The 17,647-nt window shown below is 40.0% G+C and overlaps 2 protein-coding genes across 2 annotated transcripts; both read left to right on the top strand.

Moving 5' to 3' along the window:
• The first annotated feature begins 646 nt into the window (after nt 1-646).
• On the top strand, nt 647-11,004 carry zgc:66427 (uncharacterized protein LOC406256 homolog). Its single transcript, XM_044039430.1, has 5 exons — nt 647-1,440; nt 4,337-4,432; nt 4,533-4,638; nt 6,522-6,623; nt 7,417-11,004. Exons 1-4 carry the CDS (start codon nt 921-923, stop codon nt 6,577-6,579), a joined length of 780 nt encoding a protein of 259 aa, XP_043895365.1. The 5' UTR covers nt 647-920; the 3' UTR covers nt 6,580-6,623; nt 7,417-11,004.
• Nucleotides 11,005-12,446: 1,442 nt separating this feature from the next.
• On the top strand, nt 12,447-17,613 carry si:ch211-284o19.8 (protein lifeguard 1). The gene is made up of 6 exons (XM_044041717.1): nt 12,447-12,544; nt 13,495-13,783; nt 14,911-15,111; nt 16,205-16,333; nt 16,453-16,596; nt 17,418-17,613. The coding sequence occupies exons 2-6, from the start codon at nt 13,517-13,519 to the stop codon at nt 17,550-17,552; spliced, it is 876 nt and encodes a 291-aa protein (XP_043897652.1). The 5' UTR covers nt 12,447-12,544; nt 13,495-13,516; the 3' UTR covers nt 17,553-17,613.
• The last annotated feature ends 34 nt before the right edge of the window (nt 17,614-17,647 follow it).

The following is a 17,647-nucleotide window of genomic DNA, read 5'->3' as shown; positions in this document are numbered from 1 at the left end:
GTGTACCTTTTTACCGTAATAACGCAAGCTATAGGTGGTAGGTAACCCACAAAACAAAACCGTCCAGTTGATACAGTAATAAGACTGAAAATCAGCATTTCTCAGTAAATATTTTCCCCTGTCCTTTCAAAAGTAAAGTCATGTCATGTCATTATCTACCGCTTTATCCTCCACCAGAGGGTCGCGGGGGGTGCTGTGCCAATCTCAGCTACATCTAATTACAATATACACTATGAAAATATATAAAAAAGGTAAAAAAGTAAACTTTATTTTATACTGAAAAATATAGTGGCCAGGAGTTTCATGTTTACTTTTTTCTTCTAATAATAATAATTTCCGACAGACTCTACACTAAAAGGTGGAATGCTGCCCTCTACAATTGGAAGGACGTTTTTGAAGTCCGAAATCATCCAATTCTAAACCACTCAACATAAATCTAAGTCTCATCCTTCTTCTGCTCATTCTTTATCGATGTTCAAGCGCTTTATTATTACATATCTTCTCATATTGACTGGTGTCTTTATCATTATTATCATTATTATTATTTTATTTTAGTCTTTAGGCAGCGATACACACACACGTCCTCATACGTCATCTCTGCTGTTACCGTAACTGTTGGTGTACGAGTCAAAGGAAGAAAGGAACATGTTGTATTTCCGCCGCAGCAGAGACAACGGGCACGTCAAAGGAGAAAATGTGGACAGTTAGGACAAACTAAGGCCGGAGAACCGTCCGACGACATTTATCGTCTCAATATACCTCGGTTCCCCCGCGGTGTTCACCATTTAAAGACCCTGACCGAATATTTGAACGTTAAGGGGACGTTTCGAGCTTAACTCGCCCTCTTCACTTTGTGGAGCTTCGCTTTGAGGAAGCAGCAGCAGCTCGGCTAGCCAGCTGAATTAGCTAGCCTGTTAGAGATGGGGACCAGAGCCAGTCGCCTACAAGAAGAGCCGGCTCCGTCTGCTTTCGGGAAAGATGGCACGAAACGAGAGTCTTACCGGCGACCCCGTCTCACCCGGCCCACCAGTCTCATGGTCGATTTCTCCGGCAGCTTCGAGGACACGGAGGCCAACCGAAGCCGCTCGGAGGAAGGCAGCGACTCTGACCTCGGGCAGCTCGGGGCTAGCGCCGACGGCAGCCCCGCTGACCACCACAGCATCCCGTCCAGCATTAGTCAGGCGTCACCTGCGGGGAACAGCGAGGGGAAACCAGAGGAAGACGGGAACATAAGTCCCGAGGCTCCAGTCGAAGCGGAACATCAGCCCGGAGAGGAGACAGGCCGCACACCCCACCGCACCTTTTCCGAGCGGCTGCCCGGGAATAGGCACTCCTCTGCCCGCAACGTTAGCGCAAGATCCGCCCGGGTTCGGGGCACACACCAGCGGCCGGTGTCGGAGGCATGGATCGGCCTTTACCGTGTTAACAACCGTCATGGCAGTAAGTCAACATAACAGCAGAATACAGTAGCACCCGACAGACACGACATTTTAAATTCGTGCCGCATAAATAACATTTTGCTCTGAAATGGCTGGTCTCAATCAGTTGTAGGTGTTTGTGATTCTTGGATGAACAGATTCAAGAGGTTTGAATCTTGAATTCTGTTCATAATCAGAATAATTACATTCTCACATCCACATATAAATAATGTATATGACAAAATGTGAATAATGAAATATATGAACTTTATCGAAATAAGTAAACATCGTATTATAACCGGGGATGCTTTCATTATACAGCTGACGTCGCCCTAAATGTGGGATAGTGCTTAGATAAAACAATATTAATTTGACAGAGATATATAAATATTCTATATTTTCTGCCCCTTAAATGGAAATATTTTATTGTATATTTGTTCCTCTGTGATGGTAGACTGAATGTCTTTGTCCAAACGTCTAATCAATTAATAGAGAAAAACAATCTGAAAAAACATTTAATCCATAATGACAGGAAGTGATAATTGCAGTCCGAAAAAAGTGGATAGGTATTTATGTCAACTAGGGCTGAATGATCAATGTTCAGTTCAGTATTCACTGTGTAACAGATTTTAAATGATGAAATATGATGGAGCATCACCACAAGACACAATTAAAACGTTAACTACCTAACAACCAGAAAATAGAATAATTGTGTTGTTTCAATTGATTTTGAAAAAGATAAATTGTTCAGCGCTATTGTCAACATTACAACCGTAAAATGCAGCCAGAAGAAAAGACACCTTAACTGTTGTAAACACGAGTTCTGCATCAAAATACACCCTCAGTGTTAATTCACCTAGTCAGAAATTAAAATGAATTTTACATTCTAGAGCAGATGACCTCTCCCTCACTAAAATCATCAGAGAACCCATTGTATGAAGCAGACCTGTAGTGCAAAACTGGAAGTGATGACTTGCAAGGTCTTTCATTTCAAAGGTTTTGTGGCATGTAAGTTGAAAACCAAACACATCTTTGTTGAAGTACATTAAAATGGGAACACAGGTTTGCAGAGGAAGTGAAAAAGTTTGCATTAGGTACTCAAACACAGAGAGACGTGACATTTTGGAGCCAGAAACACAACAGTGTGTTGGGCTGCCCAAGCCAGGCCCTCTAGCAAGTGTGGGGAAATGGGTCACAATTTCACATGCATGTTTACTGTCACTGCTGGCAGCAGCCCATATAGATGAAGGACAATGTAGGTCACTGAGGCAGTTTCTGCATGTCTGTCTCGACCATGTACACAGTTCAGAATTTGGGAAGGGCATTCTAACTATTCCTAACCTTAACCCAACCACAATTCAAATCTTACCCTTAAACTTAACTAGTACCTCAGAAATGAGGTTCTGCCCCATGAGAACTACTCGTCCTGACGATGCCAGTGTTTATCGTATTATCTGGCCAAATTATCCTGTAGTGTGAGGGGTTAGCAGACTTGATTTTAACTTCATTGGGTGCATCAGAGTCTTACTTTTGGGTGCGTTTCTCTGTACAAAACATTTCACACGTAACAACTATTAACTGAGAACACCGACAGTCCGCCTCCATGTCTGTTTACATTCTGAAGTCATTATAGGAGCCGAATGTGTTTGATTGTGGTATGAGGGTTGGTGTAATTCACTCAATGTGTGTGTGGGGTCGCTGTGCTCTCAGAAGGGGAGCTCCGGTGTATATAGGTGGAATTATCACTGTCCTTGTTAGGTTTTTGACCCGGAAGGGCAAACGGTTTTCGACCGCTGTACCGCGGGGGCGCTTCTTATGACTGGTTTGGATTGTTTGATGGAATTTCCTTATGCAAAGAAAACGCACAGCAATAAAGCCAATATATTGCAACGAAACGAACAGCGTGGACATTCAGTCAGAGAGTTCAAAAGAGCGATCGCCAAGGCAAAAGCGTGTCAACCAGGTTATCCGGAGTTAGAAACCTCAGTAGCGGAAGTTTTAGGCTGAGCTGCTATAATAGTCATGTTAAATCACAGGATTTTCTGTGAGATCCAAAACCCCTGGAATCTCCATACTCAAATCGTTTGATTAAATGCCAAGTGTGAGGTACTGGATCCTCTGTGGTCTGTGCTTCCTCAGGATTAGGTTTGATATTCCACACGTGAACTCAGCAGTTGTCTGCTTCCTTCAAGCTAATTTCACTTCTGTCTTTATGAGGGAGGAAATATGGCTCAGTGCTCCTGACAAACCTACACACAAGAGTTGCAAGTTCAAATTGCTTTTCTACAGCAGAGAAAATGTATCTCAGAGGCAACTTCTCCACTTCAAGAAAACAAACGACACTCATTACATGAGAGCTTGTGAAAGTAATGCAGGGTTCACAGTGTGTTGAGCAAACAGGAGCAGAGAACAAGACAAATTCAAAGACCCCGGTGAATGTCATCATCTCTGTGGGGTCCACAGAATGTAATGCAGACATTTTCTAGTTCATTTTCTCCATATAACAAATATATCATTAACACTGAATCATTTTTGGCTTGTGGACAAAATAAGACATTTTAGAATATCATAATTTTCAGGTTTTAACAATTTTTGAACCAAACAACTAACTACCCAAGCAAGTAGTCAACTTGCTTGCAAGATTAATCAGCCCTAGTTGCAATAATTGATTATCCATCCCTACTTAGATCCACTGCTCATAAAGTTAAATAAAGCCTCAAACGTTTAAGTGACAGCATCATCATTCACATTAGTACAGACTGCTTGTGTCTCAGGCTGCTCTTTGTTTTACCAAGTCCGTCTGTGTAATCTAAATGTCCAAATGCAGCACTGTAAAGTGTGTGTCATCTATCATTTATACCTTGCCGTATTCACGACGCATTAAAATTAGTTTGTGTGTGTGTCACTGCTCTGTGCAGATATCCGCTGTCCTTTCTGCTCTAAGCCTTTCCCCGGGGGTCGGATTGAGGATCACCTGTTGAGCTGCCTCACGTCTCCTCCACTACCTTACAACAGTAAGCATCACATCAGCAAATAACAAAAATAATGCACCAAAAGCTGTGTGATTTAAAAGGCTAGAAATACTCAGGTTGCTTTGTGTGTTTGTGTTCACAGCGGACGTGCTCAGTAAAGACAGTGGAGAGTGTTCCATCTGTCTGGAGGACCTGGTACAGGGAGAGACAATCGCCAGGCTGGCTTGCCTCTGTGTCTACCATAAGAGGTAACATTATTATTTTTGTCTGCATTAATATAACTCAGACAGAAATTAGACAGTTGGGATGTTTACGGACTTGTTATTTCCACATATGGGAAAATGTGGCTACGGTTGAAGAAAATGGGGAAGCAAAAGTTGTTTTGTACTCTTCACAAATTGGAAGCGAGACCTTTTGTTCTTCTCTGTGATATGATGTTCTCCAGTTATCATGAAAACCACAACAGGAAGGCTGTCCTCGAGAATCATTCTGCTGAAACTGAGACAAAACAGATCAGTGCAGTCAGTATAAGAAAACTCTTCAGTTTACTCATGTTTTTGTCCATGTAACAGTTGTTTAAGTAAATGATGCAAATATGTGTCAAGTTTAGCGTCAGTCCAACTTTTTTATGTCTTGAAAACACAATTGAGCATTACCACATGAAATGCCATCAATTGCATTTTTTTTTTTAATTGGCATAGAGTAATCGAAAATAGAAAGATTAAATGGTAGCAATTGGGATTTACAAATTGTGTTGTTTAAAATTGGAATTTTACTTTGAAAAAACGAACCTCAGCTATAGAAAAATATGAAGAAAAATAAATATTTCCTTTTTTTCATTTTAGAGTTTGAGGGGAATTTAAAACAAATCACATAATTTCTAAATCATTCTCTTTTTCAAACCATGCTGAAAGCCTGATCATCAGTTCAGTCAGTAATACAGACCTGCTGAGGCCTGAAATTTACTAAGGTTAGGAAATTACACACAGTCACAGTGATAATGATCCTGTCTGGGTTTCTTTTTCTTCCTCTTGTATAATTGTGTAAAATTCCGTCATAGTTGTGTTTCCAAGCATTACTAAATGCACACTGATTTCAAAATCCACTTCCATTTCGTAGTAAAAGTATACATACCTCATGTGTAACTGTAATGTTTAATCAGCAGAAAGAGAGCAGAAACGGATACATTATATTGCTGCACACAATGAGGTTTTAGTTTTTCACAAAGATGCAGACTCCACTGTTTGTCGGCATGTCCATTAATTGACAAAATGGTTCATCCAGTAGATCAACGACGATTTGGAAAAGATCTTGAAACAGAGATGACTTTGTTGCCATGAAAGCGGGTCCCAAATTTTACCCATTTTTCAAAAAAAATGTAGTAAAAGGGATTTGGCATTTTTGTGTTTTCCAGGTAATTCAAGTATCACAAAATTACATTTGAGGTCATTACTGAAGAAGGACAAGAAAGCAAAACTCAATAATGAAATTGAGCACCAAACTAGATCACAATAGGTGAAATGACACTTAAAACAGTCCAAAGAGGGGTAAAAAAAACAGACACTAACTAGTAAGCATTTAGCATTTTGACTGAAAATCAAATAATTAACTGATCAATTAAAATGTAAGGTACGTGTGGTTATATTCTCTATATCAGTGATTCACAAACTGGGAAATTGGTGTACATAAAAACAAAAACGAACATGATTTCCAAACAGCCTGATAACATTTTGAAACTGGCATATAAAGAGCGTTGAACCACTGAAAATGGAATATGATCAGAAGCCACTGCTTGATTTCTGGATTGTACTGCGCACAGAACAGCCTGTGCTGGCCGTTTGTTTTTTTTAAAGTGCGCGGGAGTAGCAGGTCAATTAATGTCTGAAGGGGTACAGAACTGTGAAAAGTCTGGGAACCACTGCTCTATATTAATAATTACAGGAAGCATAGAACTAGTATAGTCCATCACACTTCTCCCATCTTTATATCTGGTTACACTGCATGTAACACACCAACAAGCTCACAACCTGTTTCACTGGTTAAGGTTAATAAATGGACTAAACCACAGTCTAAATAGTTATTGTTTTTTTGCACAATAACTGTCATGTCACGGCATCTTTTCTTCCCACAGCTGCATTGATTCCTGGTCCAAGGTGAAGCCCTGCTGCCCTGAACATCCCTTCGATTGACTCACGGGTCGCATGATTTCTGCACATTGACCAACCAGACTCAGGTGTGTTGTGTTGTGTTGTGTTGTGTTGTGTTGTGTTGTGTTGTGTGTGCGCGCGTCAAACCAATTGAATAGCTCTGCCTCAGTATCAGAATGACTCAACTAAGCTAGGGTGACACCTTTTTTTTCAGTGACATCTTGTCCTTGCACTGTCCTCTCTGCCTTATCTGATGTTTTTAGCCAGTGACTTAAACGTCTGTTGTTTTATGGTTGGATATATTATGTATTTATATGCATTGTTAAGGGGATGAATAAAGTGAATCTAATCTAATCTAATGGCAGAGTAGCAGAACGGCAGAACGGCCATCTTTTCATAAATATATTGTCTGGAGTGGGGGTCTCCAACGCGTAGTTGTTAGTTACCAGTCGTTCCCAATCCCTTTCCATGAAGCTCGCCAAAGGTTTCAATAAATGATAAGTGTGGGAAATACAAAGTGAAAAAAATGTGAGTTCAATGTTTTGTTCTGGCGAAACAAGTTCATTCAGTATGTTTGGGTTGAAATAAGCTGTAAAAATAAATAAATGAATAAAAACATTTTCATTTTGTCAAAGTAGCTCTCAGAAGAAAAAGGTTGGAGACCCCCCTATTCTGGAGACGGAATGAATCATCAAGAAACATTAGTTTAACTATTGTGTGTGAGATTTTGTATACATTTGCCATATAACTATACTATAAAATAGAATGATTTAATGATTGCTTTTATGTTCTTTTATATTCAGAGCTGTTGCAGATTCTGTTCAGATAAATGCACAACCTTTGTCTAATGGTCACTCTTGTCCTTCACCACTTCTACAGGAGACTACACTGAATTCTAACAAAATCCCCCACAAAAAAAGATGTGTTATTGAATAAACAAAAGCCTCCCTTTACCCATATTTGAGTGAAAACCAGAGGATCCCACCAGGAAACTACGGTTCATGACGCCCGGCTTCATCATTTGGATTAGTCTGTCTGAACTTGGTCTAAACTATTTCAAGCCAAACTCCATCAACAACAACAAAAAAGAGAAAACAGTTGCTCAGTCTCTAGTCAAACCCTCGCTGGATCAGAAGTGGAGGAGTTCACTTGTTTTTTGTTTTTTTTATTTCTTGGATTTTGCTTCAATCCGCAGAAAAAAGAAGAAAAAAAAGCATACACATATATAATATATATGTCAACTCGATATTATCATGCCACCATCATTGAACCAGCCCCAGCAAGATGTTGAACTTGTGGGAGGAACGTGGAAAAACGTTGTCTCGACTGTGACTCTTGGACGCACCTGTGTAATTTTTTCCTCCCTCCAAATGGGATCAGTCATTTTTATCAAGTATTTTGCAAAAAGAGTATCGTTCCACATCATACTCGGGATGAATGTTTTCTTTCCGCGGCTCACCCCAAATGACCCAACCTCACACTGAAAGCGTGAACTATTAACCACATGAACATTGTTTTATTTTGAACCAGCTGGAAGTTGAGGTCCTGTTTTCTTTTTGGTGAATGGGGGACAGCCGTTACTTGGTGTTATCTGTTTTCTATTACCTGTAAACATTTCAGGGGATTTTTTGGGGGCTAATTGTTTTGTTGTTTTTATGTTTTCAGTATAGGTCAGTTTCTCGTAGGTGGTTAGTACGTGCTGAGTCTCATGTGCTGCTACTTGGTGAGTGTGTTGGAAGGTTGTAGGTATTTCATAGGGTCTCATTAGTAGCACCAATTTGAGCACTTTTGTTCATCAAGTTTTTTTAACCCCATATAAGGTCTGGGTTTTGTGTGTGTGTGTGTGCTTGTATTTGTTGCCTTGTAAGGACCTTTTCTGGCGACCAAAACCTGGTCCTAATGGGGCAGAGCCTCATTTAATTTCAAAGTTAAAATTTGGCAACATTTGAATTGTGGTTAGTTAAAAGGTTAAGGTTAGGCATGAACTGGTTGAGGTTATTAGGCTGTCCTAATGAAGAATAGCTGGCCAAACCTGTGTGTGAGTGAGTGCGTGCATGCGTGCGTATGTATGGGAGTTAAGATGATGACCAGAGACAGGACATGTCCTGCTCGTTTATTCTAGAAAGCATGGGAGTGTGGTTTTTACTGTAAACTGCCCAGAAGTCTGCTTGGTCAAGCGGGTTAAACTTTTTTTTTTTAAGATTTTTTTTGTACCTCAGTCAAGCTAGCAAGCATCGTGTTACATCATGTGGCATTGGTACGACTTGTGCTGTCCCGTTCTGCCTCCGAAAGCTGTTGGTGAGAGTTTTCCATCTCTTGGGTGTAGTCCAGATTTTCTTTGTTTTTTTTGGACCAGTGCCCAAACTATAGTTTTGCCATCTAGTTGCATTAAAGGTCCAGTGGGTAAGAATAAGTAACATTGAATGGCGAGACTACAGATTGCAATAAAACAGACCTTTCTTCCACCTCTCTTTCCTAAGAATGGGAACTATTCTGGCCTTTGCAGACCTGAAAGAATGTAAGAAGATTCTCTACTCTCAGCTTTTTCCTAATTCCTTTGTTGGTTTCGCATTGGATTTTTAAAGCCATTCTTATCTATATATCTTCTTTATTTTATATTGTAAGACTTGACTGCAAAACATGAAATGCACGTCCATTGGTGCTGCTGTAGAAAGATGGCAACTCCCGTAAAGCAAGACCCTTCCTTTTAGTAGGAAGTACAGAAAAGCCTATTTTTAGATGACGGAAAACCAAACAATTTCTATATCAAAGCTGTCATACCTTTTCGGCCAACTGACACATGAACTGAAACGCCTCTCATTCACTTTGAATGGTGTCAAGCGTTGCCCAACTGCATTGTGGGTCTGTAACTTTGAATTGCTTGCGTTGTGTGCACCACAGCGTGAGCCAAGCAAATCGCATCATGCGAATATCAGCAGTGCTCCCAGTCATGCTGTTCTTGAGTGAAGATGACAGGACGAGGCGCATCTACCTGTTGCGGATGTTGTTGGTTGGACAAAGTGAAGACATCAAGTCAAGTGACTTGCTATTTAGTTAGAGTTTCGATCACTACGTCCAGTACCAAGCGTCAGGCCCTCCCACCAGCGCAGACGTGTGTCATCAAATTAAAATGAACATACTTATGTGTAGTTTATTCGATTTCTGCCAATAAGCCCTTACCAATGTTACGTACTGGACCTTTAATGCTGGACTGGGGAGGAATACTGGGAGTGGACAGATTGTATTTTTGGGGACATACTTGCACACCATGTGGCATCTGCCGCTTTGGACAGCTGATGGTTAATAATTACATAACGACCCCCCCCCCTCTTTTTTTTGAAAAGGATTTGAGATACTATATCATGACATAATACGATCATAATTATTGCTAAAATGTGTGAAATGGCTTTTCCTTTGCCTTCCTTGTTTTTGTGTGTTTATGTGTGTGGTTGCCTTTTTTGCCTGGCGGCGATGGGGTTTCTTGTGCCAGCAGGTATTTATAGTGTATTTACAGTAAGTGAGGCTGCGTCGCAGACGCTGTCTGATATAGATTGTGCACACACGCGGGGGGGAGGGGGGTGGGGGATCTGACAAAGAACAAAAACATGAAATGATTGCTGCCGCTGCCTGATCCAAAAGCCGAGTCTGTGATTCTGGTCAGTGTAAAGGTTGGCGCAGTGCACAGCTGTTCATTTCTCTCTTTATTTTTGGATCATTGGTGTCCTCAGTCTGAGGTGCTATGACTTATACCACCACAAGAGAGCAGCATCTCTCTCTGTGTCTCTTTCTGTCTCTCGCTGTCTTTTGTATTGGAGACTAGAAAAACAATGCCAAAAGTCTGTCTGTGTGCATTTGTGTGAGAGTGCAGAGGATGAGGTGAATCGGATCATTCAATGTTAAATGTTGTACACTTTGACTGGGAGGGAAGTGTGTGTGTGTGTGTGCGTGTGTGTGGTGGTTTGGTTGTTGATTTCAAAAGATTAAAACAGACAATCGGAAACCCCACGTTACATATACTTTCTTCCCCCTCTAAGCTGTGTGGTGCAATACCTCAATTTTTACCACTGCTAACTGAACGCTCTGTGTGTAAACGATAGGTCCTTGCCAGTCAAGGACAGAGTTTTCTACTAAAATGTCCCAAACGCCTTGGTTTTGAGTCACAGGCCAACGATCCCCCTTTGTCTGCCCCTGTGCTTCAACGCCGACAACACATTAGACGACAATGTTCTTTTTTCAAAGAGCCACCACAGCAGTATCTGCGCCCCCCTCCCCAAGATATGGACAATCTGCCTTTACTCTGGTATAAAAACAAATTGAATTTTATTTATTAAATTGTAAATATGTAATGCAATTCAAGAAAATGGCTTGGTCTTTGTCTGTTAAATATACTATTTCTAAGCTCCAATCTTTTGTATGTCTCAGAAATGGTTTTTATATGTATTTTTTACAATAAATATGTGTGAGAGACCTGTCGTGAACGTCTTGTTTTGTGTCACGAAGTGTCAGTGATGTGTTTTGTGGTTGTTTGCTCCTGATCCATCAGCCATAAAAGAGGAATATGCTGTCCCTGTGCATTTTATTTTAATAGTTAAATCACACCAATACACTTAATGGTATCTAACTTATTTAATTTAGTATATAATAAAACACTTTCACTTAACAAGTGAAAAAACAATTATGTTAATGTATATTTTTTTATTTTCTCAAATACTCGTCGTATGTCAAAAGGTTGTGAAATTGTCCATTAGAGCGTTTCTGTTACTGCCGAAAGAAAACATCAGTTTTAATTTTAGTTGGTTGATTAACTTGACTCGTCATTTCCACTGTGTTGTGTAGTAATACAAGTTTTAGGTTACAACAAAGTGTGACCTTGATGAATTGCCTTTTGCTAAAGGGTTATAAAATATGAACCAATGACACTAAACATCAGTCAGGTTTTTTTTTTGTATTGCTATTATTTGCTTGAAGATTTGTGAGTATGTTTTAAATAACGTTACTTAAGTTGTGATTCAGTGATCAAACATCTCTTAGAAAAAGTTTACGTATTCAAAGTCGTATCAGGAGCAATGGGAGTGGCATTAAAAATAGTCTGAAATGTTAATTATGTTGAAATTGGCTCTTATTACTCGTATTTTGTGAATGGGGTTGTGACCTTTAAAAAGTGGGTCCCTCATATAATAGTTTTTTGGGGGATTGGGTGCCTTGCTTAGGGGAACCCCAGCCATTGACCCATTTCAGTATTTGACCCAGCAACCCTCCACTTACAAGACCAATTCCTTTCCTCTTGACCATAGGCAGACCATAACTTTAAATTTATCCAAACACACTTTTATTGAAAACATTGTATTGTTGCTTGCATTGTAAAACGTTTAGTTAAGCAGCAATGTTTACAAAAAAACCACAAAACACAAGAAACCTGCTGCTGTGTGACTCATCTTACTGGTTTCCTGCCAATCTCAACTTTCATGTAACAATTATCAAATGTTCTTATAGGTTTTCCTACCTATAACTTTGTTTATATGAATCAGGGTGAAAGTAAACATTGAGCTGAATCTGATCACAGCACCAGTGACATCGATGCATTAAGCATACATAGTGTTTTGAACCAGGTGTACCTAATAAACTGACAACTGCATGATTATGATTCACAAGCACATTTTGGATAAGACTGTGTTAGAATTAGATTTTTTTTAACAGAAAAGTGAACTTAAACAGTCTGATAAACAATTTATACAGGGTATAAATGTGTGTGTGTGTGTGTGAACAGGGAAAACTGTTTCACGGATCTGATGTGAGGAGTCCTGGAAATCACAGCTTTGTCTGAAGTAACAGCAGAGTTTCCACACTGTCATTTCTCACAGGCAGGAGTGTTGTCTTTTTTTTTCTTCACTTCACTAATGTAAACCAGGAAGTGAAACACAGAGCCACCCACATGACTCGCACTCAAACACTCCAAAAACACAAAAGTGCTGTCATTCTCTGGCACAAGTGTAGTCCAGCAGAAAAGGTAAGAACACTCTCTTTATTCTCTGTTATTGTGGAGCTAATCCACCATACCCTACTGTTTAGATTAAGACAACTTTACTCTCTTGTATTATTTTCTGGTGCTTTCAACGTGATGCCAAATGATGCTTTTTTGTAGATTCTGTAGCTCTTGGGTTTTATCTGCTGATGATTTGAGATCTTTGGCACTAATTGTCACACATACAATACAATAGAATAATCTATATCAAATCTACTTACTGTGTGTGTGACGACCATTTAGAACACAAACTTTTGTTTTTTGTCAGCTCTCCCTGAAAAAACAACAAAAACACACACAGTTTAAATGTGTATATAATATACTGCATATTGTTTTGTTGAACGTGTAAAATGCCTGTTTAAAGGTTCGGCACCTTACATTTAATTTTGCCAAACTAAAACAGAGCCACATACAGTATTAGCAGTATTAGTATTGCTTGTGTTTTTCCCTACCTTTGATCATTTAAAAGGTCAGCTTTGAGGAATCTACTTGCCATTTCTTTTTTCAGCTTAAAACATCAATGTAAATCTCAGCTTCGCGAAACGACGCAAACCGAGAAGGGATCAAAGAAGAGGGAATTTGGAGAACGTGGCTTCCCATATAGCACTGTAATTTGTAGAAAATAAATAAACATTTTTGAATGTGTACCCACAATCTAATGTCACTGCACAAGTGTGTGAAATATATCTGTATATCTAAGGAAGAGGAGGAATACATCTGCCTCCTGTGAAAAGTCTGTAGCTAACTTTGCTCGGTCTATTTACGCCGCTGTATTTTGATGTTGGTGATGATGGTGTTGCTGAGAGAGCTTATAATTTTCTCAGCTGTACTTGGTATAAAAGCTTTGAGAACCACTGCTCTAATCTACACTTAATCTGACACTTAAATGAACATTGTCTTTGAATGTCTACTTTTCTCCACAATGTCACACACAGTCGACACCATCACATCCAAGAGATGCAGGTCGCCGCAGACCCTGACATGATTTCCTCGCCTCCTCCTCCTCCTCCACCGTACTCCCACCATGAGCAGCAGCCTCCAGCTTACTCCACACTCCCAGCAGCTTACTCTGCAACCAAATGTGAGTCGGCCTGCATCTCTCAGCCCGTCACTGGCTATGTGTCTTTCAGTGACATCATCCCAGAGACTCAGTCGGAGACGAGTCCTCTAATTGCCTCGTGTTCTTTTGATGACGACACAGTGAGGAGAGGCTTTGTCAGAAAGGTTGGTATTCTCTGTTGTTGTTTTTTTGCAGATATTCATAAAAATCATATTCAAGCTTTAGCTTATATTTATTTTACCAGGAAATTACTTTTGGTAGCAGTTGAAGTCACTTTTTTTATAATATTACTTAAGTAAAAGTCTTAAAGTATATGACATGACAAGTCATTTTCTGATATGAAATGTACTTAAGTTTTTGAAGTAAAAAACTACTCACTGGTAGGGCGAGTTGTCTTTCAACTGGAAGGCTGTGGATTCAATTCCTGGCTCAGCTAGTCTATATGTGTCCTTGAGCAAGACACTGGCAGTGTGTGAATGGGTATAAAAGCTTTTTTGAAAAGCTCTATATATATAATATATAATATATATGTTATATAATAACGTAAAGTAGAGATATGTGAATTTTGCACTCCGCTTCAAGACTCTAGTGCTTGCGTTCCATGCTACAAACGGATCCGGTCCAGCCTACATCCAGGACATGATCAAAACCTACACCGCAGCCCGCCCACTCCGCTCTGCATCGACAAACCGGCTTGCTGCCCCCTCACTGAGAGGATCGCAGAGGCACTCGCAGAACTCGAGACTGTTCACTGTCCTCGCTCCCAAATGGTGGAACGATCTCCCCATCGACATCCGGACAGCTGAAAGCCTCCACATCTTCCGACGCCGACTAAAAACACATCTCTTCCGACTCTACCTCGACTAAGACGACAAAAAAAAAAAAACTTCGCACTTATGACTAGCACTTCATAGTTTGTTCTACTTGAAGCTCTTACTTACTTCTAGCTCTTATTTGTACCCACATGTTTAAATGCACTTTTGTAAGTCGCTTTGGATAAAAGCGTCTGCTTAATGACATATAATGTAATGTAAAGTACAGTCACAAAGTATTTGTATTTGGTTACATTACAACACTGGTTTGAAATAATCTTCTATAACAGCCATGGCACAGAGGAAAGGAATTGGGCTCGTAACCAGAAGGTTGCCAGTTCAAATGTCAAAAGGGTCAAGGGCTGGGGTTCCCCTGAGCAAGGCACCCAATCCTCTCATTGCTCCCCGGGCACAGATAAGTGGTGGCCACCACTCCTTGTGTGTAAAAAGGAGGGAATTTTTTTTTTTTTCCCCCGCAGGTGTTCAGCATCGTGACTCTGCAGCTGCTGTTCACCTTCAGCGTGGTGTGTGTGTTCACCTTCTCCAGTGTGGTCAAAGACGCGGTGCAGACTAACCTGTGGGTTTATCTCAGCTCCTTCATCGTCTTCACTGTGGTCGCCATCACGCTCAGCTTCTGCAAGTCCTTCAGGCGCCGTCACCCCTGGAACCTCGTGGGACTGGTGAGTAAGAGTATTAGGGTTGTGATTTAATGTTTTTTTGTGGTTATGCATCATCTGAGTGACTCATGAGCTACCATTATCAATACTGAAATTAGAAAACATTGAAGAAGAAATAACTATAGACCATAATGGACAAACTAAACATCTTCTGAATGTTGATGCTGACTGAAGGCTACATAGATTCTCCAACACACGTGGAAGGCGAGGGTGAGGTGAAAGGCAGAAAGGCAGTTGATGACCTTTAATGGTTGGTTTTGGGGCAGTTAAGAGATCAATCCTTTCTGTCTTTTCGTGCACAGGACAAGGAGACTAGTCAGGCTGGTAAGAACTTCAGGGAGGTTAGCAACAAACTCAAGCTCAAGCTCAAGGTCAAAGTCAGACGGCTGTTGAGTTTGCCAGGGGCAGTGACAAAGAGTAGAGGTCAGGAAGCAAACAGAGAAAGAAATGATCTGGCAATGAGTGACTGCTACAGACCTGTTTATATGTTGTCAGGGTAATTTGCCATAGCTTGCGTCAGGTGGAGGTGGTTCAGATGATTGGGTGGTGTGGCAGGGTGAGTGGAAATTTCCACAGAACCAGAGGAGCAGGAGACCAGACTGTGACAGATATGTTTGGGAAAAAAGGAGTTAGTACTCTTTATTTGCAGAATAGAACATTTTTAAATGATGTGAGTTTGTCGGTTTAAAAGGAGCTACAAGGAACGTTATAAAATCCTATTTACAAAGAATATACTTGGAAAAGCGTCAAATGACATGTAATGTAATGTAAACAATGTGGGTCAAAATATTACTGATATACTGTATCTTTACATCTTTATGCCGATGATGCAATTGTTTATTGTCACGCAAACACTGTTGCCTGGGTCTTTCAACATCTGCAGTCTGCATTTGACATTATTCAGTCAGACTTCTATTTAGATGAAGGTTAAAAAAAAATACATAAATAATAATGTGAAAAGCAGCTTGAAAACAAGAAAAACAACTGTACTTGTAATTATTTAAAATCTAAAATAATACTTATTAATCATAAAGGAAAATGTATAATCCTTTTAATGACATTGTGATATTTAAAAGTCAGAATTTTGTGCCAATAGGTTGTGGTCACACTGAGCTTCTCTTACATGGTGGGAACCATCGCCTCCTTCCACAACACCACTGCTGTGGTCATCACTATGGCAGCAACGCTGGTCATTACTCTGACAATCATCGCTTTCTCAGCACAGGTTCGATTTCAATGTGTCACGATCTTTAAAAAAAAACCAAACATTTCTCTTTGATTTGGAAGAGCGTCTGCGTTGCAGTGCTTTGAAGTGAAACACAAATGTCTTTGTTTTACTCGCAGACCCGTTATGATTTCACCATATTTAATGGCGTTCTGCTGATCCTGGCTGTGGACCTGATCATGTTTGGATTCCTCTGCACCTTCTGCTACTCGTTCATCGCTGACGTTGCCTACGGATGTCTGGGAGCACTGCTATATTCACTGGTAGGAGGAAACAAAATGACATACTGTATAGCAGTGCCAATCTCAGCTGACATATAGGACAAAAGGTGGGGTCGCACCCGGGATAGGTTGCCAGTCCATAACAGGGCCACATATAGAGATGAATTATAATTAATTATAGAATTAGTGCCATATATTAGACAAATCAATATCTGCATTAATGTTTTCAGCAAAACATAGTGGCTTTTGGACATTATTTGTTACTTTTATGATGTAAACAATTATAATTTACATAGGAAAATGTAATTCTGTAATATTTGAATAATTTAAATGCCTCAATATCACTTCTGCAACATGGTATTTATATTAATTTTGCCATTCACCTATCCATACCAATTTATGAAGTGCATCTACGTGCAGGGCTCTTTTTCTATCACACACCTTTTATACACATTCACATGCTTTTAAAGTGGGAATAAATGTCTTACTTGCCCAAGGACACATTGGCATGTAGACTAGCAGAGCAGGATATTCAACCCTCTACCTTCCGTTTGAAAGATGATTCGCTTTGACCTAAAGCTAAAGCATCTATATGCAATTGAGCCATTGTAAATTTCCTTATTGTGATATGTCCACAACCACTGACCTAGCACATTTTAAATGTAAAATCTATTTATTGGGAATTTGCCTTACATATGTAGAAGTGCTGTGACATTTTGCTCTGTGTACATTTTCTCATTTTATTGTAGGTTTTATAACTATTTTAGGTACTTTGTGGGTTTTATAAAGTGTTTTATATGTACAGTATATATACACATTGAGTGATTGATTGACCGTCTCCTCTCCTGTCCCGTCCGTCTCAGTTTCTGATGGTGGACTGTCAGCTCATGATGGGGATGATGAGCTTCCGCCTTGATCCTGAGGAATACATCAATGCAGCACTCACCCTCTACCTTGACATAGTCCTCATCTTCCTCTACCTACTGGGGAGGAGGTGAAACTGTACAAACAACATATATATTTGTTTACATGTTAATAAAACAAATGCACAGAAATTGATGGCAAAACCCCTGTGACCCAGCAATTAATGAAA

This window comes from Solea senegalensis, linkage group LG1 (assembly GCF_019176455.1).
Source record: "Solea senegalensis isolate Sse05_10M linkage group LG1, IFAPA_SoseM_1, whole genome shotgun sequence".
NCBI lineage: Eukaryota > Metazoa > Chordata > Actinopteri > Pleuronectiformes > Soleidae > Solea > Solea senegalensis.
Note: the sequence above shows the minus strand (reverse complement) of the source record. Positions and strands in the feature narration are given on the sequence as shown.

Excerpts from the sequence above, each read along its gene's own strand:
- zgc:66427 (XM_044039430.1), top strand. The coding sequence starts at position 921 with ATGGGGACCAGAGCCAGTCGCCTACAAGAAGAGCCGGCTCCGTCTGCT. Across the intron at positions 1,441-4,336 it reads TGTTAACAACCGTCATGGCA|ATATCCGCTGTCCTTTCTGC; the intron begins GTAAGTCAACAT and ends TGCTCTGTGCAG. Across the intron at positions 4,433-4,532 it reads TCCTCCACTACCTTACAACA|CGGACGTGCTCAGTAAAGAC; the intron begins GTAAGCATCACA and ends TTGTGTTCACAG.
- si:ch211-284o19.8 (XM_044041717.1), top strand. The coding sequence starts at position 13,517 with ATGCAGGTCGCCGCAGACCCTGACATGATTTCCTCGCCTCCTCCTCCT. Across the intron at positions 16,334-16,452 it reads TCATCGCTTTCTCAGCACAG|ACCCGTTATGATTTCACCAT; the intron begins GTTCGATTTCAA and ends TTTTACTCGCAG. Across the intron at positions 16,597-17,417 it reads GAGCACTGCTATATTCACTG|TTTCTGATGGTGGACTGTCA; the intron begins GTAGGAGGAAAC and ends CGTCCGTCTCAG.